The sequence below is a fragment of the Ranitomeya imitator genome, chromosome 9 (assembly GCF_032444005.1).
Source record: "Ranitomeya imitator isolate aRanImi1 chromosome 9, aRanImi1.pri, whole genome shotgun sequence".
Classification (NCBI taxonomy): Eukaryota; Metazoa; Chordata; class Amphibia; order Anura; family Dendrobatidae; genus Ranitomeya; species Ranitomeya imitator.
The window spans coordinates 145,637,387-145,660,177 of NC_091290.1; the positions used below are offsets into that span (position 1 = coordinate 145,637,387).

Below are 22,791 nucleotides of genomic sequence, written 5' to 3' on the forward strand. Positions count from 1 at the left end.
AATAGGTGGTTACAGCTCACCTCCTCCTGTACAATGACTGATAACACCTCTATATACAGTAGATAACACAGGATCCACCATTCACAATAGGTGATGTCACAGCTCACCTCCTCCTCCTGTACAATGTCTGATAACACCTCTGTATACAGTAGATTGTGATACAGAGGAAAAAAATTCCAAAATGTTTTAAAAATGTAACATAAAAACCTAATTTATACAATGGCTATTTATTATTCCTAATTGGCCATTCGGGGCCTACACAAAACTAAACAATTTCCTTTTGTGTTTACAGGTGTGATGGAAGAGAAGGAAAGCGGTGGTGGAAATAAAGACGGTAGACCTCTGCTGCTTCCTGATGCGAAAGTCACTCTGATGCAAATGTCAGCGGTGAAGCAGAAAAGCAATGAGCCCTTGATTAATGTGATCCAGAAACTGACAGCAATGGTGAAAAGCCAAGGATTGAGCAACAGTTCAGAAGGAAATAAGCGCTCGTACCCAGATGACGTGGTTGACGTTACTCCATCCAAGGAGCCGAAAGTGGAAAACCCCAGCCCCAAAAAGATAAAGGAGGAAAATCCCCACACCCAGGCCACCAATAGTCCCGCACCGAACAATAAAAAGGTGATGTTCTACCAGTGCAGTCTTTGCAAATTTATCTCCCCTTCATTTGAGATCCTTACGATCCACGTGAAAAATCACGGACAGCATAACGAAATCATCCTGATGTGCTCCGAGTGCCACTTGACTTTTAAAACCCACGCCGAACTCGAAACGCACATTAAGACGCACTGTGAAAACGACGTCACCGCTCCCTCGCAAAGTAAAAACCAACCCCAAGAGGAGAAGCAGGGCTCCCCGCGTGCAGACGGCGCCGAGCCGGCGAGAAAGAAATGGTACGCCTACGAAGCGTACGGTCTGTACCGGTGCCTCATCTGCAGATATACCTGCGGTCAACAGCGAATGTTAAAAACGCACGCCTGGAAACACGCGGGGGAGGTCGACTTCTCGTACCCGATTTTTGAAGAAGAGAACGAGTCAGCTGGATTACCAGATTCCACCGTTGCTCACACACCGCAGGGAAGCGAATCGGTGCTCTCGGAAAATCTTTACGTCAAGCAGCAGGTGCAGGTATCTGGATGTGACGCCACCGTGCAGGAACATAGCTTGGCGCCCATGGATGTACAACTCAAAAGGACTGAGGTTTTAAGCCCAACTAGTGACCCAACCCCAATGACGGAAGTAGTCATCGTCGACGACACCTTACCCGAAAAAGTGCAGGATAGCCTCATCCGAGAGAGTCTTCTGTCCTCAGCACAGAAAATTATCAGCTGTAGCCAAAGTACAAATGGCCACATGAATGTAATCGTGGAGCGTTTGCCCGGAGCCGAAGAGTCCTCTCCGCAGAAACCCTTTCTGATCAGTACGGAAGTGGATGTTAAGAAGAAGAAGAAGGTGTCCCCTCACGAGTCACAGCTGGCAGGCGCTATGGAAGTGTACCATGCCGATAAAAATGTAGTGGAGAGTGAAGAAATTATCATAGGATTTGAAGGGTCTGATGGGAATTGTCCTCCCGTACGCAGAAGGACAAACTCCGAGTGCTTAAGACTTCACTCTTTGGCGGCAGAAGCGTTGGTTACCATGCCTATCCGAGTGGCCGAATGTCCCAAAACCAGTGTCCGGCTCATCCGTAATTCCAGTACGATCGATCCAGACACTGGTCAAGAAGATGACGACGTCACCTTCGTCTCTTGCTCCACGGTGGGGTCTTCAAAAGGTCCCGAAAAAGAGCCTAATGTTCAAAAGGAGGAAAAAGAGAAAATTGAACTGTCAGAAGCTCCCACGAAAGTGGGCGGCATCAGCATGTCCTTACTTAAAGTGATCGAGAAGCTGAGAGAGAGGACGGATCAGAACGCCACCGACGACGACATCCTGAAAGAGCTGCAGGACAACGCGCAGAGCGAATGCAACAGTGACCTCGGCTCCGGCACCAACCTGGTGGAATTTATACCCGATTCCGATCGGCCCTACCGATGTCGCCTGTGTCATTACACCAGCGATAACAAAGGCTACATAAAGCAGCACTTGCGTGTCCATCGCCAGAGACAGCCTTACCAGTGCCCCATCTGTGAGCACATCGCAGAAAACAGCAGCGACCTGGAGAACCACATGATCAACCACTGCAAAACCATTAAGTACGATTGCAAACACTGCAGCGAATCCTTCTATTACAAGGTAGGAGGAAATTGTTTTTTTCACTGATGTTTGTTGGATAAGAACGGCTTTTATAGGCCCCCTACAAGTGTCTTGGCTTTGATTGACAGCTCCAGCACCATTGCAGCTGACACTGTCAGTCATTGTAGCCGCTGCTGGGTGAGCATGCCGACATTCAGACTTCCTGGCACCGTGTTTGCTAAAACATTAACACACGCTGTGTCAGCTTTGTTACCACATTGAGATCAAAAACGCAAAAAAAAAAAAAAATATCTCTAAAGTCTTTTAATTTACATTGTGTTTCTGCGTACAAAAGTGCAAGAAAACTGCTCCTGTTATAGGGACGGGAATAATGGGGCCACCTGTCTGTGGGTTTCCAACTTTACCTGATCCTCCACGATTTTTTGCAGAGCCAGTTAAGGACTCATGAACGGGGACATCGTGGCGCTCGTGACACAGCGTCTACAACAAGCGAGGAGACACATGTCTTCACTGAAGAGGTGGAAGAAAAGTCATCTCCTGAAGATAAAGAAGATAAAGAAGAAGGTAAGCATTTTTCTGTACTGATTAGTGATGAGCGAGTGTACTCGTTGCTCGGGTTTTGATCTCCGAGTGTTTGTGACTGCTCGGAGATTTAGTTTTCGTTGCCTCGGCTGCATGATTTACGGCTGCTAGCCAGCCTGAGTACATGTGGGGGTTGCTTGGTTGCTAGGGAATCCCCACATGTATTCAAGCTGTCTATCAGCCGTAAATCATCCAGCTGCGGCAACGAAAACTACATCTCCGAGCAGTTACAAATACTCGGAGGACAACCAAGCAACGAGTACACTCGCTCATCACTAGTACTAATGTCTCCGGGTGGGTCATTAAAGGGAACCCCGTCAAGATTTACCCCCTATAATGGGTGTGATACCGGCGAAGTGCAGGGATGAGTGATGTTGACGCCGTGGTCTCTAATAAAGGCGTCATTAGCAGGCGGGTAATGCTCTCTTAACACATTATTGAGAAATGGCCTTCTAAAGAATTATAGGCAAAAGCTTGAATGGTAGTATAAGGGTATACTCTGTCGCCTCATTGGGGGACACAGGACCATGGGTGTTATGCTGCTGTCCACTAGGAGGCGACACTATGCATAATCTGAAAAAGATTAACCATGGCTGCTCCTCTGCAGTATACACCCCTGGATGGCGTCAGCCTTCTCCAGTTTTTGCTTAGTGTTGCATAGGAGGCACACCTAAGATTTTTTACTCCATTTTTTTTCCGACAGATTACAGATGAAGAAAAGTGGGTCTCCTTTGAGACTCCCGGCATGGCTCCTTCCTCGGCCCCCTATTACGGGGTGCCCGGTTGAAGTCGAGATGGCTATTCCCTATGTCGCTCCTTCCACAGTCCCTCGTGTGCTGGTTCGAAGTCGAGAACACCCCTCCTTCCCCAATTCTTTTTGGTTTCTGGGTTGAGGGCGAGGATGAAGCCCCCTGAAGGTCATAGCAGCACCCTCCCTAATCCCTCTGGGGGGCATTAGGTTGAGACGCCTCAGGTAGGGCCTGTACAGGCAGCACTCTGCAGCTCCCAGCAATGGGCCAGCACACTGCGCCTGCATCCAGGGACCCCCGCCCAGCTGCGGGCTCCTGTCGGGGCCGGGGGGGAGTGCAGGCAGGCATGGCACAATAGAGACACAGGGCTCCCTTCGCCCCTGTATCTGCGGCAGCACCAGCTCTATACTGCCTCAGGGGGACCCCTCACAGGGCCCCCCTTCCGCTTATGGCCCCACCGCTATCCTGCCTTTAAATCCGGGGGGGTCCGGTTCAGATCCGACCCCCTCTCAGACTTCCACGACGGCCTGGAGCCTTTCTGGGCATCAGGCATCTAATTTTAGGTCACAGCTTCGGCCTAGCTGAAGTTGCCGCCTCCTCTCCGCCCCCCAGCCTGCCCCCCAGCCCGCCCCCCCGGATGACAAATATGACTCTACAGTGTCACAGAGGGGGCGGATCGAGACAGAAAGGGCGCGTTTTTACAAAGCTTTGCCGCCTTTTTCCTCAGCTCTCCGACCCCTTCTCCCCCTGCCTCTTCTCCTCGGCTGCCATTTCTACTGCAGCAAGGATTAACCCTGCATCTCCTGGTCAGCAAGACCAGGACTAGGCCAGCCAGTCTCTGGGGGGCACAGGACTGTAGTTCTTTGGCGCTGGACCTAGGAGCAAACTGGTGGGGTAAGATCACAGCTGGGTTGTTTTACTCGGCTGTGAATCCATATTCCCTATAAGGCTCCCCTATAGGTTCCTCTGCATAGCTACCCCTGTAAGGTGCTCTGCATAGCCAGCCCTTTTGCACTCTGTGCACTATGCCGGGCTCAAGGTCCAAGAGAACCAGGCAGGACTGCTATTATGCATTCTGCACAGTCTGTGGGACCGCTCTCCCCAGCGGCAGCACGTACCCGCACTGCCAGGACTGCACTCAGACTACTGTCAGAGCCCCAAGAGGCCCCTGCCAATGCTTGTGTCTAATGCCACGCCGGAATGGGTCACTCAGATGTCGCAATCTATGACGCAGTCTATAGATAACCTAACCTCCACATTGCTTCAGACTCTGCAGAGTCATGCCTCGGCTATGACCGCTACCCAGCAAAGGGAGAGCTTGACTCAGGGACAGGACGACCTTGGCACATCCACTTCTAGGTCAGGACGCAAGGGGACCCATAGGTCAAATCCATCTGCATTATCCCATAGCACACGGTCATCCCCTTCTAGGGAGAGACACCGTAGTTCCAGGTCATCTAGACCGTCCCCTTCCAGGGGCAGACAATACAGATCTCCGCAATCCCCGACCAGAGAAGGCCTCCGCCCCAGCTCACCCAGCAGGGGACGCCTCAGTGATACACAGGATTCGGAAGGCATCTGTGACTCCGACTCAGACAAGGAAACTGAGGGGTCCATGATCCCAATCCCTCCTAGCAATACATCGCTAGTTGAGGACTTAATCTCTTCCATCCATCGGGTGCTGGACATTTCTGATCCGCCACCAGAGGCCCCAGAACACAAGATTTCCTTCGAAGGACCTACCCACAGAAGGATACCAAGGAATGGACAGACCCACCCGAAGTGGACCCCCCAGTCTCTAGACTAGCAGCACAGACCCTCCTTTCACTGCCAGATAGCTCAACCCTCAGGGATACAGCAGACCGGCAGGTAGAACGCATGGCTGGTTCAATTTTCGAGGCTGCAGGGGCATCCCTGGCTCCTGCGTTCGCTTCAGTTTGGGCTGCCAAGGCCATTCTGGCCTGGGCCAGAAATTTACAAGCTGGCCTCCAAGCATCCGCTCCTGTGCTGTCGGACCAAGTGGTTCAAATAGCAGTCGTAGCAGATTACATGCTTCATGCAGCTCTGGATTCAGCAAGGGGTGTAGCGGGGATAGCATCAAACGCCATCACAATTCAGCGTATCCTCTGTCTGCGGGAATGGAAAGTGGACGCAGCCTCAAAGAAGTCCCTCACGCACCTCCCCTACCTCAGTGGGCGACACGATGATATCCAACGCCACCGGGGGTAAGAGTACCTCTCTTCCCCAACTGAAATCTAAATGCAGTTACAAGAAGCGTAACCAAACTCTATTCCGATCCTTTCGGAATTCTTCGTGCTGGTCTGTCTCGCATCCAGCACAAAATCGTAACCGTTCCCCACGCAGGGACCACTCACGGTCGATGCAAAGGTCGGACAAGACCTGGCAGTCAAAAGCAGCCCAGTCTTAGCCCAGAGGAGGAAAATCTCAGACTTTCTCCTCATCATGACTCACGGACTCCGGAAGACACCACACCCGTAGGCGGCCGCCTTTTGCTCTTTCATCAAGTCTGGCTGCCTATTACAGAAGACAGGTGGGTCAGGGAACAAGTGTATTCCGGATACAAGATAGAGTTCACCTCCAACCCACCGGACCGATTCTTTCTTTCTGTCCCCCCAAAACCACAGGCCAAGGCTCGTGCCTTCCGACAAGCGGTCTCCTCCCTTTTTCAAGCAGGAGTCATTGTACCGGTCCCCACGGCCGAGCGCTTCCGACGGTTCTACTCCAATCTATTCGTAGTCCCCAAGAAAGGAGACAGTGTGCGGCCCATATTGGACCTAAAACAACTCAACAAATATGTTCGAGTCCGTCACTTCCGCATGGAGTCTCTTCGGTCCATCATTGCGTCCATGGAGAAGGAAGAATATCTCGCCTCCATAGACATACAAGATGCATACCTGCATATACCGATTGCACCTGCCCATCAGAGGTTTCTCAGGTTCGCAATCGACCAGGACCACTACCAGTTCATGGCTCTCCCGTTCGGACTCGCCACTGCTCCCAGAGTGTTTACCAAAGTCGTGGCAGCCACCATGGACGTCCTGCACTCCAGAGGCATAGTAGTTGTTCCATACTTGGACGATCTACTCATCAAGGCTCCCACCTTCAAGGACTGCGAGCTCAGCGTCTCAATTACAATCGACACTGAGTCGCATGGGCTGGTTAGTCAACTTACAAAAGTCATTAACAACCCCGAGTCAGTCTCTGACCTTCCTGGGAATGCTATTCAACACCTCCAGGGGTCTAGTGCTCCTACCCAAGGACAAGGCACTGGCTCTTCGCCTAGGAGTTCACACCTTCCTCCGCAAACCCCCTCGATCTCTCCTGTTTGCCATGAGTCCTCGGCAGGATAGGGCAGCAATAGAAGCCGTCCCATTTGCCCAGTTTCGCCTCAGGCCTCTCCAACTAGCCATCCTCAAGTCCTGGGACAAAAACCCTTTCTCTTTCGACAGGGTGTTCCGGCTAACGTCGTCAACCAAGAGGTCCCTGCACTGGTGGCTCAAGCCAACCTCGCTAGCAAAAGGGAAATCCTTTCTCACAGGTCAATGGAAGGTTCTGACCACCGATGCGAGCCTGACGGGTTGGGGTGCAGTGCACCTACACCACAGGGCAAGTGGTCCCCAGTGGAAGCGTCCATGCCCATCAACATCTGGAAATTCGTGCCATCCTCCTGGCATTGAGGGCCTTTCATCACTTACTGGCAGCCTCTCACATCAGAATACAGTCGGACAATGCCACGGCTGTGACATATGTGAATCACCAAGGGGGGACCCGCAGTACCCAGGTGATGCGAGAAGTGTCACATATCCTCCACTTGGCAGAGGACACGGGGTCGGATCTCTCGGCGGTCCACATTCCAGTTGGAGACAGCTGGGAAGCAGACTTCCTCAGCTGACAAGGAATAGACTCGGGAGAGTGGTCTCTCCATCCCGAAATTTTTTGCCAGATTTGCCATCGCTGGGGGACCCCGGATGTGGACCTAATGGCATCCCATTTTAATGCCAAGGTCTCCAACTTCATGGCCAGAACACACGATCCGCAGTCGCTCGGAGCAGACGCTCTGGTTCAGGACTGGACCCAGTTCCAGCTTTTGTACATTTTTCCACCTCTCCTTCTGATATCTAGGGTGGTGAGGAAGATCTAGCAAGAGGGAGTTCCAATCATCCTAATCGCACCGGACTGGCCCAGACGTACATGGTATGCCGACATCGTACAACTTACAGTAGATGCCCCCTGGCGTCTCCCCGACCGCCCCGATCTTCTATCACAAGGCCCATTCTACCACCAGGACTCCGGGGCTCTCCATTTGACGGCGTGGCCCTTGAGACCTGGAATCTAACCCAGGCAGGGCTCTCGCCGGACGTCATTGGAACCATGATCAGGGCACGGAAGCCAGCCTCTGCCAAGATCATACCGTACCTGGAAAGCTTTCTTTACCTAGTGCGAATCTCGTGGCCAGACTCCACTCCCTTATTCCTTACCCAAAGTACTTGATTTTCTCCAATTGGGTCTGGAGGCAAGGCTGTCCCTGGGCTCGCTTAAGAGCCAGGTGTCAGCCCTCTCAGTGCTTTTTCAAAGGCGCATTGCTATCAAGCCGCAAGTAAGGACTTTTCTTCAGGGGTCTCCCGATTGGTTCCCCCCTACAGACGACCACTAGAAACGTGGGACCTCAACTTGGTCCTGACAGTATTGCAGGAACCACCCTTCGAACCTCTTAAGGAGGTCTCGCTCCGCCTTCCGGCCCAGAAGGTGGTTTTCCTGGTGGCAATCACCTCGCTACGCAGGGTGTCTGAACTGACAGCACTCTCCTGCAGACGGCCCTTCCTGGCTTTTCACCAGGATAAGGTAGTTCTCCGTACGGTCCCATCCTTCCGAAGGTTGTGTCCCACTTCCACCTCAATGAGGAAATTTCACTGCCATCCCTTTGTCCGGTCCCGGTTCATAGAGTGGAGAAGGCCCTGCATACGCTTGACCTTGTCAGGGCATTGCGTATATATGTGTCTAGGACTGCGTCCTTCCGGAGGTCTGATTCTCTTTTCATTCTTCAGGAAGGAGGCCACAAGAGTCTGCCAGCTTCCAAAGCTACCCTTGCCAGGTGGATCAAATCCACCATACAAGAGGCCTACCGCCTTAAGAATTCTCTTCATCCAGCCGGTATTTCGGCACAACAAGTGTGTAAGGCGGCCACTTGGACTAGCCTACACACGTTTACAAAACACTACAGGGTTCATACCCAGTCCTCAGCGGACGCGAGCCTGGGTAGATGTGTTCTGCAGGCGGCGGTGCCCCAAGTGTAGGGGCCTGTCTGCACAATATTCGTCCATTGCTTCACACCCAGGGACTGCTTTGGGACGTCTCATGGTCCTGTGTCCCCCAATGAGGTGACAGAGTAAAGGAGATTTTTGTGTACTCACCGTAAAATCTCTTTCTCTTAGCCTCTAATTGGGGGACACAGCTCCCACCCTGTTGCCCTTTCTGGGCCGTTGTTACTGTTGAGTTCTCGTATTGTTTGCTTGAGCTCGTACATAGTTGTTTTCTTATAGGCATGGTTATGTTATTCATGTTACGTTCCTCCTGCTTTTGCACAAAACTGGAGAAGGCTGACGCCGTCCAGGGGTGTATACTGCAGAGGAGGAGCCACGGTTAATCTTTTTCAGATTATGCATAGTGTCGCCTCCTAGTGGACAGCAGCATAACACCCATGGTCCTTTGTCCCCCGATTAGAGGCTAAGAGAAAGAGATTTTACGGTGAGTACACAAAAATCTCCTTTTCTACTTTTGGAGACAATTAAATGCATTTAAGCATTAAAAAATATATATTTGGGGTTAGAAAATAATTTTTCCAATTGCATTGCATTAAAATTTAGTATCGTTTACAGCAGGGGTGTCAAACTGCATTCCTCGAGGGCTGCACACAGGTCATGTTTTCAGGATTTCCTTGCATTGCACAGGTGATAATTTAATCACCTGCAGAGAATGATTCCAGCACCTTGTGCAATGCTAAGGAAATCTTGAAAACACGCAAGGTTTGAGGCCCTCGAGGAATGCAGTTTGACACCCCTGGTTTACAGGCTCTTTTGTTGTCCGGCACAGTCAAGTTCCAGCGGATCTATGGTCGTAAATCTGTTGAAAGGAGCAAAAAAAAACCAGATAGGAATTACAACCTCTACAGTAATAACAAAAAAAAAAGACAGTTCATTGATGAAATTTCAGTTAGCTCATTCTGCAGCCAGCAGCATTAGCCAGTGCAACACAGAGGCTGTAGAAGGCAAACGGTGAAAATGTAATGACAATTGCAAAAACATTTTTGGCTCGAATACATGCATTTTCTCATTTACAGATTTTTCTGCATTTTCATGACACTTTTTTGTTAAGTATATAATTCCACATGTGTTAAGTCATAGTTTTGATGGCTTCAGTGAGAATGTACAATTTTCATAGTCATGAAAATACAGAAAAATCTTTAAATGAAAAGGTGTGTCCAAATGTGTATATATATTATATTATACTATATTACATTACATTACATTACAGACAGGAACGCTATTTACTTTTCTAGAATGGATGCAAAGCCAGATGCTTCTATTTCCATGGGACCTAAGCAGCTGTGAAGAGGGGCAGCTGCTTGCTCTGCAGTCTCGATTTAAAAAAACAAACAAAAAAAAACAACACATGCACGTGCAACTAAGTAGAGCATGCATATGCAAGGGCGAGTTGTCTGCTGTGTAAAGTGCGACCCTACAGTGTGACCGGCGTGCAATGTCGGTCACAATAATCAATAATACGTTCCACACAGCAGTTCCTATTCTATCTGCGCCGCTCCTACAACTAATCTAAGAACAGGCCGCCATAATTCACTTGCGCATTTTTCCCTCCTCTGTTTCCAGATACATTAAAACATTCCTAGATGTTTCTAGTGTAATAAACCTTTTCCATTAGCATCGCCGCAAACTACCGACTTGTTTATCTCCCTCATAAAAGCCGGCCGGGGAAGTATTATTTCTTTGTAATAATTGTTTTCCACCTAAACTCTTTCCACTGTGAGAACGCGGGCTTGCCTTCGAATTATCATTGTGTTATTTTATTTTTATGACTTTCTTTTTTTTTAAAAATTTTTTATCTAAGATTCCAAATCAAGTATCTCCAAGTTGTATCGATGTGACGTGTGCAGCTACACCAGCTCTACGTACGTCGGCGTGCGAAATCACAGGAAAATTCACAGCTCCGATAAACCGTACAGGTAGGTGGATTTACGTAGGCCGCGACGCGCAATTTGCTGCTTCTTCCACTGTGATGAATTGCCCTCGTCTCTCTGGGAAACCCCAATGACACAGACGGTGATGAGTTATCACACGGCTAAGCTGGAGTTTTTCCCCTTTCGCCCATCCCTGCCATCTTTTCCATGTTTTATTCTAGAACGACTTGACTATTACTTTACGTAGTTATGTAGTCGTCGACTTTGAGAGGAGGATAAAATCCCAACATGACGCTGTAAACGTGTTAATGAAAGGAATCGCAGGAACAGCAACACTAAATAAAGAACAAGAGAATTGCATGCGTCTTCCTGCAGCCTCCAAAATCCTCTGAGGCTCTGTTCACACTCCGGATCGATTTGGGAGTCTTTCCGGCATTGTCCGTCTTTTTTGTTGGACACAAACGTGTAGTTTATTATGCTACCGTGGTAACCAAGGAAAGAAAAGATCATGTCCACAAAACCGGGAGCACCTCAAACAATTCCCAAAAAGTACAAAGTTTTTATTGAAGAAATATAACAATAATAATCAAAATACATCACACAAAAAAAACACAAGACTAAAAACATTTAAAAATGCAAATGCACAAAACAAACGTGCACAACAGACATTTCCTAATATAGGGAGAATGACTAACCACATCCCCTTCCCCTCCCAAAAATAGAGAGAGATATATACGTGATGGCCTATAATTTAGCCGTATAGCAATACATGTAATACAAATAGTCTCTATAAAATACTAATAGTCTCTGTAAAGTGCTCTCATATCCCCACTATCAAAAATACAGTGCATGCCTATATATAAACCCGCTGATATCACAGTACCATATGGTCCTAAGGAAAATCAAAACCAAGGAACAAATGATAATAACAGACATACAACAATCAATGCCTTAATGGCTACTGAGAAAAAGCTAATGCCACACTAGTGCAGATGCACAAGGCAATCAACATAGTGGTCTTATACATGCCTGAATAGAGCATCATATACCTGTGCCTAAAAGGAGCCGCTGACATGCAATGAATCAGGACCCCAAGACGAGCTGAATAAAGGGGAGAGAGACGAGAGAGGGAGGAGGGGATGTGGGGTGCGAACCCACGCGTATCGCCGCGACTATGGCGGCTTCCTCAGGGAAAGAATAGCATTATTATTATGCTACCGTGTTCTATGAAAGACCAACACCGTCGGAACAGAAGCCAAGCGGGGTCGAAGGCAACGTCGGCCGCCCCATTCATACCAAATGCTCCAGGCTGAATTCATATGAAGCAAGTAGAGATTTTATATTTTATCCTTTAGGGTAAGTTCACACAGGGCGTTTTTGCTGCGTTTTTTATGCTAATTTTCAGCTGCTTTTTACAGTACCAGCAAAACCTATGAGATTTCGGAAATCTCAGCACACGCACTGTTTTTTTTTGTGTTTTCAGTATTTTGGGCTTTGCTGCGTTTTTTGGACATAGAGCTTCTTTCAGCGCTTTTGCTGCGTTCTTTCAGCATTTTTCACCCATTGACTTGAATGGGTGTTGCAAAAACGCAGGTATCAATATTTGCTGCGTTTTTGCTGCTGAAAATTCAAGGACATTAGCATGGACAAAGAGGGAGAAAAAAAAGTACCAAATACGCAACAAAAAAATGCACCTAAACCTGCGTTTGTGATGCAGCTTCTTTCCTGCCAAGATCTTTTTATGCTGCAGAAAAAGAAAAAGCAAAAACGCCCCGTGTGACCTTACCCTTACAATGTTTGTTTTTCTTCGCCCTGCCTTCAGGTGCTCACTCTGTGGCTACGTCTGCAGTCACCCTCCATCTTTAAAATCCCATATGTGGAAGCACGCCAGCGACCAGAACTACAATTACGAGCAAGTGAATAAGGCAATCAATGAGGCGATGTCTCAGAGCAGTCGGTAGGTTCTGGAAATGTATATATTCTTTTCATCTTGTATCCAATAATAATAATAAATTAATCTTCTCTTAATGCTTCAAGCAATAAAAAAAAAAGTCTAGTTAGCATACTCCTACTTATCCAAAAGATGGTCGTGTACGCCTTCATGTGTCCATCGGCCCGACCACCCCGTCCATACACACGATGACTTCTGAGTTGGGGGAGAGAAATTGAGTGCTGGATTTGGGTTTGCACTTGTTGGACTTCTCCTTGCCCCGTTCTAACATTTGTGATGTTCTTGACTTGCCCTTTTAGTTCCCCGTTTACGATCTACTGTGATTTCAGGGTACAGTCCGAGCCCTCGAAGGACATATCGCCACTAAACGAAGGGAGCGTGACAATGGACAGCGATTGCATCATTACTGGTTCTCATCCAGCACCCGAAGCAACCTACATCGAAAACCCAAAGGTGAACAGTCCTCATCCTAACCCGTGCAACTCTGAAAAACCGCAAAATCAACTCCGACCCGCGACCGAACTGTGCGTCCTGCTCTTCTGCTGCTGCATATGTGGCTTCGAGTCTACGAGCAAAGAACTTCTTATGGAGCACATGAAAGCACATGAGGGGGATATCATCAACATTATCCTGAATAAATCCGATGGCTCATCCTGAATGGAGGCGCACCACATCTCTACACAGGACACCGCTTTCCTAAAGGAGTCTATCAGTTATTTTTATTTTAATAAAAGGCCACGTCCTATAGATTAGAAGGTACCACGGGTCGCCCTGGAGTATATTAGAGACTTCATCAGATACTTTTTTTTTTTTTCCCCTTTCTTGTAGAGCGTATTCTTTTCTGGGTGACAATGGAGACATTTCTGGGTTCTGCTCATTTTACATCAATTTCCTTAAAGAAAAACTAACTAGGATTTTGATGGGAAATCCCTGCAACCATTAGGATCTTCTGCCTCAAAGCCAATTTACCTTTTTTTTCTATATTTCAGAGCAAATGCAGAAAATGAGTTTAGAAAAACAAAACGAGAGACGTGGAAATGGCCGTGTTTCTTTTTCCTGTTCTGAGTTACTTAGACGAATGCATGTATAGTATGTCATTAGGGTTAAGCCTCCTCATGGGATGAAAGGTCTTCGGAGGAGCAATTGATTTTTGGTAGGGGGGGGAGGGTGCACGTTACAAGGTTGAACGTATTAATGATTAGAATGAAAGGGAAAATCTGGCGACAAGGGATCGTCGGGTGAGCCGGAGATCAGAAAATCGCACCAGGAGTCGGTGAGCAGATTTCCAAAACTAAGAAAGCGACTAAACCTCTTTGCTACTAGCGGAGCGTGAGCTGTCCATTACTGGAGATCTCTGGTACATTGCCTTTAAGAAAAGGCTCAAAATGAGTTGAGGACATTTTGATCAAAAAAAGCTTCGCAGGAGATTTCCAGTGATGGAAGCTGAAGTGAGGTCTGAGCTCAGACTCTGGATTTCACCATTAGAAAGGCCGTGTGCACCTTTGCTAAATATATATATATATATATATATATATATATATATATATATATATATATATATATATATATATATATATATTCTCACTTTTGCAATAGTCTCTAATTAATATTTTCTTGCTTTCTTTTTGATTCGTGCCCTCCTTAAATTGTGTAGTCCTGAAGTTGAGGAAGGACATGTGACCGCAGGATCAGACTTATCGGTCTGCGCCACAAAGTTTTTTTTTTTTTTTGCAAAATTGCATGATTTTACACAAAGTTAGCAAAGTTGCAGGCGACCTTTAAACAGATGTCTGGTCAATGCTTCTTATTTAGTCTGGTGACCACAATTAGATTTTTATATAGTTTTTTTCCCACTAATTATATATATTTATATTATTAATTTTTGTTCGGCTACTAGTTGGATCGTGTGCGATCAGTGAGTGCAATGTATATTTACTTTCCACGGTCAATTATATATTGTGCATCACAAAAAAGACAAAGAAAAGTAAAAGGTGTGTAACTGGAGCTTATCTGGAGATATTGCTGGTCAGACACACAAGGGAGATGTGTAATGTTCCGGCAGCCATCGCTAGAAGTCATATATATAGTTTATTATCATAGGGATCCATTATGTATTGTTTCCTCATGTTTTATATAGAGAGGCAAAAAAAAGCCCCAAAATTAAGCCAGCATCATGTGTAAGAAAATGAGTCGGGCTGCTGCCAGATCTTAATTTTTTAAGTTTGGAAATTTTTAGTAATTTTTCTTATTTCATCGTGGCTTCTATAAAAGGGAGGGTTTATGCTCCTTCCTTTTTATCTTGGCCCCATGGCTTAAAATAAATAAATAAATAGCATTTCCTATCTTCTTCGGTCCCTGTGGCGGGGGCTACCACCGATCTCCTCTCCTTTTCTTCCATCTATTGGCGGCAGCATTCACGTGCACAGAGATGAGGCCGGCGGGATAGACACCCATCAGTTGTGAGTTGTCTGCAGCGGTGCTCGGCCAATGCTGGGGGTTCCCTTTATGTAGTAAGAAAACAGTAGGAAACCGCGGGTATTTCTATAGACTGTCCGAAAGCGGCACAGAGGAGACGTGTCACCAATCAGCGAGCTCTTCGCATAGAGCTATATACACGTGCGAGCGGCTCGCCAAGACTGTACAAGACGCGGTTTTGCTTTTTTCTTTATTATGTTGCTTAAACTGAACGCGTACGGAGTTTTTTTTTTCCCGTACCCTGAATGCATCTGAATCCGGTCATACGGTGATAGGAAAGAGGAAAGCCAATGGTTGCGGGTTCTTAAAGGGGTTTTCAACGCTTTATTTGGTTATGACTGTCTCGAAGCGAATCAGAAATTAGAGAAGTTTTGTAATGTTTGAAAAAAAAATTGTCATTAATCCCCTGGATCTGACGCCATACCGCTCCTGGCAATAAGCCGTCACTTGCCAGTGTTATAGCCTGAGAAACGGCTGAGGAAAGTGAGCAGCGATGCGGCGGATACCGGGGTCACTATTGCAAAATCAGAAAAATGGATTGAAGGGGGTGTCCGGGACTGAAATATTGATGTCTTAGTCTGAAAATATATAGGAAGGGGGTCCGAGAGTCGGAAGCGATCAGATGATAGACGCCACGGCGCAGTACACTGTTGCAGTACCCATAAGCAGCCAGCGTGTGGAGCTGTTGCCTCCGGCTCTGCACATTTTCTGCAGCGCTGCTGAGCAGTGGGGGTGTCGTCATTTTTCGGAGCCCCCTCCAAACCTGAGGATAGGTCATCACTATCTTAGTACTGATTTGTAAATTTACTATCCAATCGCAGTCGGGGGATTCTTTAATTTTATTGACGGACGCTGCGTAATTCAGTTTGTTTTTTTTTCTAGCACTTTTTTTTTTTGTATAGTCATTTTAAGATACCTATATTTTTTTAGCGTTGCGCCAGACGTTTTTTTTTTTTTTCTTACGTATTTATTATGAAGTATTTATGTCATTTCACAAGGTCGCCATCGGTGGAGAATCCTGATGCGTTTTCACATTTTGGTGCTATTTCCAAGGTAATTCATTGTGATGTATTTTTGGTTAGGATTTAGGGATGTGTAAGAAAAAAAAAAAAGATAAAAAAATAAATACATATGATTTTTAATATTCCGCTCTGTCCGATAAATATGTACGTAGGGCTCCGTATTGACTGGTCGTGGGCAACCCCTTTAAGATGCAATCAGCTGACTGTGGTGCCCCTTGCCGATGGAGCGTCAGTAAAACTATGGGGGGCCCAACTTATTTACATTAAAACATTTTTTTTCACATTTTCAGAAGTTTGGACTACATGGCAGCCTCGCTGGTAAAGGTTTGCTATTGAACCACCATGGCAGATGACGCATGATCGGGGGGTTGCAACGTGATTTCACGTGAATGAGTCAGATACTAAAGTCTTAGTGGCGGTCTCCCTTAAAAAAAATAATTTAGGTGACCCCCCTATATGAGACGTCCCATGTGTCTCTCCTCCATCATTACAGTTTTGCACATTTTTGACATTTACTCTTATTATTAGGGTTTCATAACTGACCTGTGATATAACCACATTTCTTTTTTTATACTATGTATTATAGAGTAGAACATGTAGTATTTGAGTGTTTATTTCTTTGTTGTTTTCTTTTAACGCACGTCCTATGAATCTGCGCTAGATATTGTGTGTATGGTGGGAGGAGGAGAGTCCCGTGCAGAGATTATCCCGGGCGATCGGTCGGGTCTCTGCTGTCATTTTCCAGTCTGCCTTAGGAAAGCGACGGCGGTTCCGGTTGCATTCGGGTTTAGGACAGATGCACAGATATTTGGGTAAGGGCACGGTCAGATGGACGTATATATGGGACCGCGGTGCACGGACTGGCTGACCCTGAGTGACTGGCACAGATAATTGGGTAAGGGCGCGGTCAGATGGGCGTATATATGGGACCGCGGTGCACGGACTGGCTGACCCTGAGTGACTGGCACAGATAATTGGGTAAGGGCGCAATCAGATGGGCGTATATATGGGACCGCGGTGCACGGACTGGCTGACCCTGAGTGACTGGCACAGATAATTGGGTAAGGGCATGGTCAAATGGGCGTATATATCTGACCACGGTGCACGGACTGGCTGACCCTGAGTGACTGGCACAGATAATTGGGTAAGGGCGCAATCAGATGGGCGTATATATGGGACCGCGGTGCACGGACTGGCTGACCCTGAGTGACTGGCACAGATAATTGGGTAAGGGCGCAATCAGATGGGCGTATATATGGGACTGCGGTGCACGGACTGGCTGACCCTGAGTGACTGGCACAGATAATTGGGTAAGGGCGCAATCGGGCGTATATATGGGACTGCGGTGCACGGACTGGCTGACCCTGAGTGACTGGCACAGATAATTGGGTAAGGGCGCGGTCAGATGGGCGTATATATCTGACCGCGGTGCACGGACTGGCTGACCCTGATTGACTGGCACAGATAATTGGGTAAGGGCGCGGTCAGATGGGCGTATATATCTGACCGCGGTACACGGACTGGCCAACCCTGAGAGTGACTGCTTTATATTTTTTTTATGCAGCTGTCACTCTTGGGTCGGGAGAGCCGACGGCCAGTCCGATATATATGGCCGTCTGACTGATGTGTTTTCTGCTGCCATTATTACCGTACTCGAGCATCATCCTGCTTCAGTAAAATGTCTGACATTTCTGCTTTTCTCGCTCTTGGGGCGGAGGCGTCACACACCAGGAATACGCCAGTCGGTGGCAAGTGGGACTGTAGTAATTGGCCGTGCGTCCCGTCAGATCACATCTTAGATTCCCATTCACCTTCTGCATAAACGCCAAGAGCTATTAACTCTTTTTCCTTGTGTGTACAGTTTGTTGCCTTGGAGACCGACCACCGTCTGTGACTAGCTTGTATGCGCTGCATTGAAACTGACCGGGATTAGCAGGTAACGGCACGCTCCAGTGATGCTGGATAGAAAAAGATCTTGTTAGAACTGGGCATTTTATGCTGTCTGGCTGTGGTGGTCGGTTTCCAAGGCGACGTAAACAAAAGTGTTAGTATCTCAAGATCGGATGAAAATTTTAATAAGCCACAAATTGCAAAATGGCCTGTATTTACAGTATCCATCAATGAAGGTGGGATACAACCCTTTATTATGTGAGGGTGCCGGTGTAGTAAGACACTTTCCCCTTCTGACTCGCAGTTGTCACCTCCATAGACGCTTACTTCTGCTCGTTACGTGTGAGTTTCCTGCAGGTGGCGCCGTCTTCGGAGGATTGTGTAGCACTTGTGTAGTGATCATGGGTCTCCCCCCTCTGTATAGAATGTAGGCCGTGATGTGATGATGCCAAGAAGAAGGCTTTTTATGCTCCTCCCATAGACTGCAATTATAAAAACATCTTCCAGAAATGGTGCCACCATCATTCACAGGTCGAGTCCGGTATTGCAGCTCGGATACAATGAAGTGAATAGGGCTGAGCCGCAATACCACCCACTACCTGTGAACATGGGGGGGGGGCGCTATTTTGGGAACAAAAAGCCGCTGCTCCACCTTACCAGACAATCTAATTTGTGCAGGGGGCTTACCAACCCTCTCATGTCACCTTTTTTTTGTTGAGGTTTTACAGGCGCCGCTTATCTCCCTTCTCAGCTAAAATGTTTCCACTAGTGGGGAGTTGCTGCTGGGACTTGTTGTACGTCAGACAGGCTTTGTTTTTCATTGTACCCACCCAATAATTGGTGCTCCGCTGCTCCTCGATCCTTTCGCCTCTGCAGCAGATTCATGTAACACTACATCGCGTTATTTTCCCCCTTTTTGCTAAGCCAAAGTCCTCCGCTCCCGTAAACTGACATTAGACCGAGTATCGGCTTCTCCTGGATTTTATTTTATTTTTCATACCTTGTATCTGGAAATGTTGGCGCTCTGCTTTGCCTTAAGACACCAGACCGTCTGTCCGCCCGCGACCTGCGGCAGAGTCTGCGCGGGGCAAGGAGGTTAGAAACCTTTAATATTTCAACCACAACGGAAGATACTGTAAAATGTTAGAATAATTTATTTTGCTTTACAAAGAAGTTTGTCACATATGGACTTTCATATTGTATTTTGGTAATAAACACATTTTAATTAAAGCCTTCGTGTGTTCGTGATTCTAGACGGTAGAAAATGGGGGAGAAATATATATTCTAGGCACAATCCAGTGGAAATGCCTCAAGGTAAAGAAATGATGCTCAGTAGTGTGTGTGGCCTCTATGTGCCTGTATGACCTTCCTACAACGCATAGACCTTCTGAGGCAGCGGATGGTCTCCTGAGGGATCTCCTCACAGTCAGTCTGTGGTGTTGGTGGATGGTGCGAGACATGATGTCCCAGATGTGGTCAATCGGATTCAGGTCTGGGGAACGGGCGGGCCAGTCCATAGCTTCAATGCCTTCATCTTGCAGGAACTGCTGACACACTCCAGCCACATGAGGTCTGGCATTGTCCTGCATTAGGAGGAACCCAGGGCCAACCGCACCAGCATATGGTCTCACAAGGGGTCTGAGGATCTCATCTCGGTACCTAATGACAGTCAGGCTACCTCTGGAGAGCACATGGAGGGCTGTGCGGCCTCCAAAGAAATGCCACCCCACACCATTACTGACCCACTGCCAAACCGGTCATGCTGAAGGATGTTGCAGGCAGCAGATCGCTCTCCACGGCGTCTCCAGACTTTGTCACATGTGCCCCGTGTGGACCTGCTCTCATCCATGAAGAGCACAGGGCGCCAATGTCGACTCTGGCAAATGCCAATCACCCTGCACGGTGTTGGGCTGTAGGCACAACACCCACTAGTGCACTTCGGGCCCTCATACCACCTTCATGGAGTCAGTTTCTGACATTTTCAGGAGACACATGGACATTAGTGGCCTGCTGAAGGTCATTTTACAGGGCTCTGACTCTCTTCCTCCCCTACGTAGGAGGTCCTGCTGCTGGGTTGTTGCCCTCCTACGGACTCCTCCACGTCTCCTGATGTACTGGGCTGTCGGACACCGCAAACCTCGCCACAGCTCGCATTGATGTGCCATCCTGGATGAGCTGCACTACCTGAGCCACTTCTGTAGGTTGTAGACACCAGCTCATGCCACTGTACAGTACTTTTAGGGTGAGAGCAACGCTAAAAAGCAAAAGTGACCAGAACTGAGAAATGGTCTGTGGTCCCCCCGGCAGAACCATTCCTTTATAGAGACTGTCTTGCTCATTGCCGATCATTTCTACCTGTTCACAGTCGGTGTAACTGGACAGGTTCATTTCACAGAAGTGCGACTGCCTCCTTGTCACATTGTGTAGTTTGTGTTCCCTTTATTAGAGCAGTGGGTGTATATAATATTATAATATATAAATATGTGTATTACACACACAAGAATGATAAATATTTCTGTCAACCACTTTTACTAATCAAAACTTTTTTTTCCAACAAGTGTATAGATTTCTGAAAAAGCAACTCGAGTCTTACTTTTTGTTTGGTAACCAGCGCCGCCTGTAATCTATATAGTAAACCTTATTTTGGCATTGTGCTTTTTTTTTTTTTTTTATAATAAACCCAACTGGATAATTTAAACTCTTACTGAGATTGAAGGGGGAAAAAAACCAAATCCGCCCCATGTGCAGCCAGCCTCCTCCAGCTCCGGCCCCGACCCTCCATCGCTCCATTCTCTCCACTGGCAGATTTCATCCCAAGCTGTTGTACGCCAACCGAACTATGGAACGCTGTTAATATGCAGTACAACCGACCTTGCTGCAGGAAAAAATCTGATTGGTTATCCCAGGTTTAAGCTTTGGGGCCGCGCTGGCCTCTGGGAGTTGTAGTCTTACGTCACACCCGTTGTATATTCAGAACGCTAATGTAAACTACAACTCCCAGAGATCCCACCATTCTATTTTTGAAGCGTTAACCAATGGAACGAGACAACCAAGACAGCTGGAGGGAAGGGGGGGGGAGCAGTGATGAGGCCTAGCGGGGTTGCCAGGGAAACCAGACTGCGCCGCCGACATCAGCTCCCATTTTTCTCGGGTGGGATTCAGGCGGCGGAGGCCTCGGGACCAAGTGCCTGCACCGGATACCACGGGGTGCTGTGTGTCACAGGTGGGTGCGGGCAGGAATGGAAACCAGTGTGGCCAGAGTGTTGGTGGCTGCATGATAGTGCGAGTAATATATATATATGTAATGTGTGTGCAGAGGCCAGGCGTGACAAGAAGGCGGTATACGGGGGTCTTGTGGGGTGTTCTCTGTATACGGAGGGTCTTGTGAGGTGTTCCCTGTATACGGGGGTCTTGTGAGGTGTTCTCTGTATACGGAGGGTCCTGTGGGGTGTTCTCTGTATACGGAGGGTCTTGTGGGGTGTTCTCTGTATACGGAGGGTCTTGTGAGGTGTTCTCTGTATACGGAGGGTCCTGTGGGGTGTTCTCTGTATACGGAGGGTCTTGTGGGGTGTTCTCTGTATACGGAGGGTCTTGTGGGGTGTTCTCTGTATACGGAGGGTCTTGTGAGGTGTTCTCGGTATACGGAGGGTCTTGTGGGGTGTTCCCTGTATACGGAGGGTCTTGTGGGGTGTTCTCTGTATACGGAGGGTCTTGTGGGGTGTTCTCTGTATACGGAGGGTCTTGTGGGGTGTTCCCTGTATACGGAGGGTCTTGTGGGGTGTTCTCTGTATACGGAGGGTCTTGTGGGGTGTTCCCTGTATACGGAGGGTCTTGTGGGGTGTTCTCTGTATACGGAGGGTCTTGTGGGGTGTTCTCTGTATACGGAGGGTCCTGTGGGGTGTTCCCTGTATACGGAGGGTCTTGTGGGGTGTTCCCTGTATACGGAGGGTCTTGTGGGGTGTTCCCTGTATACGGAGGGTCTTGTGAGGTGTTCCCAGTATACGGAGGGTCTTGTGGGGTGTTCTCTGTATACGGAGGGTCTTGTGAGGTGTTCTCTGTATACGGAGGGTCTTGTGGGGTGTTCCCTGTATACGGAGGGTCTTGTGAGGTGTTCCCAGTATACGGAGGGTCTTGTGAGGTGTTCTCTGTATACGGAGGGTCCTGTGGGGTGTTCCCTGTATACGGAGGGTCTTGTGGGGTGTTCCCTGTATACGGAGGGTCTTGTGGGGTGTTCCCTGTATACGGAGGGTCTTGTGGGGTGTTCCCAGTATACGGAGGGTCTTGTGAGGTGTTCTCTGTATACGGAGGGTCCTGTGGGGTGTTCCCTGTATACGGAGGGTCTTGTGGGGTGTTCTCTGTATACGGAGGGTCTTGTGGGGTGTTCCCTGTATACGGAGGGTCTTGTGAGGTGTTCCCTGTATACGGAGGGTCTTGTGAGGTGTTCTCTGTATACGGAGGGTCTTGTGGGGTGTTCCCTGTATACGGAGGGTCTTGTGAGGTGTTCCCTGTATACGGAGGGTCCTGTGGGGTGTTCCCTGTATACGGAGGGTCTTGTGAGGTGTTCTCTGTATACGGAGGGTCCTGTGGGGTGTTCCCTGTATACGGAGGGTCTTGTGGGGTGTTCCCTGTATACGGAGGGTCTTGTGGGGTGTTCCCTGTATACGGAGGGTCTTGTGAGGTGTTCCCAGTATACGGAGGGTCTTGTGGGGTGTTCTC

General features: G+C 48.0%; 2 protein-coding genes across 5 annotated transcripts in view; both read left to right on the forward strand.

Annotated features, from left to right (window-relative positions):
• The window catches only part of ZNF507 (zinc finger protein 507), a 29,971-nt gene extending 10,666 nt beyond the window's left edge, over positions 1–19,305 (forward strand). For both annotated transcript variants that reach the window (XM_069739312.1, XM_069739313.1), the window contains 5 exons: positions 293–2,232; positions 2,622–2,757; positions 10,668–10,782; positions 12,560–12,694; positions 13,018–19,305. In XM_069739312.1, coding sequence (XP_069595413.1) covers positions 298–2,232; positions 2,622–2,757; positions 10,668–10,782; positions 12,560–12,694; positions 13,018–13,345 — 2,649 coding nt within the window. In that variant the 5' untranslated portion in view covers positions 293–297 and the 3' untranslated portion in view covers positions 13,346–19,305. The remainder of the gene's footprint in view (positions 1–292; positions 2,233–2,621; positions 2,758–10,667; positions 10,783–12,559; positions 12,695–13,017) is intronic.
• Positions 19,306–21,143: 1,838 nt separating this feature from the next.
• The window catches only part of DPY19L3 (dpy-19 like C-mannosyltransferase 3), a 37,150-nt gene continuing 35,502 nt past the window's right edge, over positions 21,144–22,791 (forward strand). For 2 of the 3 annotated variants that reach the window (XM_069739318.1, XM_069739317.1), the window contains exon 1: positions 21,144–21,298. The gene's annotated coding sequence lies outside the window, so the exon portion shown is untranslated. The remainder of the gene's footprint in view (positions 21,299–22,791) is intronic. The other variant, XM_069739319.1, reaches the window with a different exon arrangement.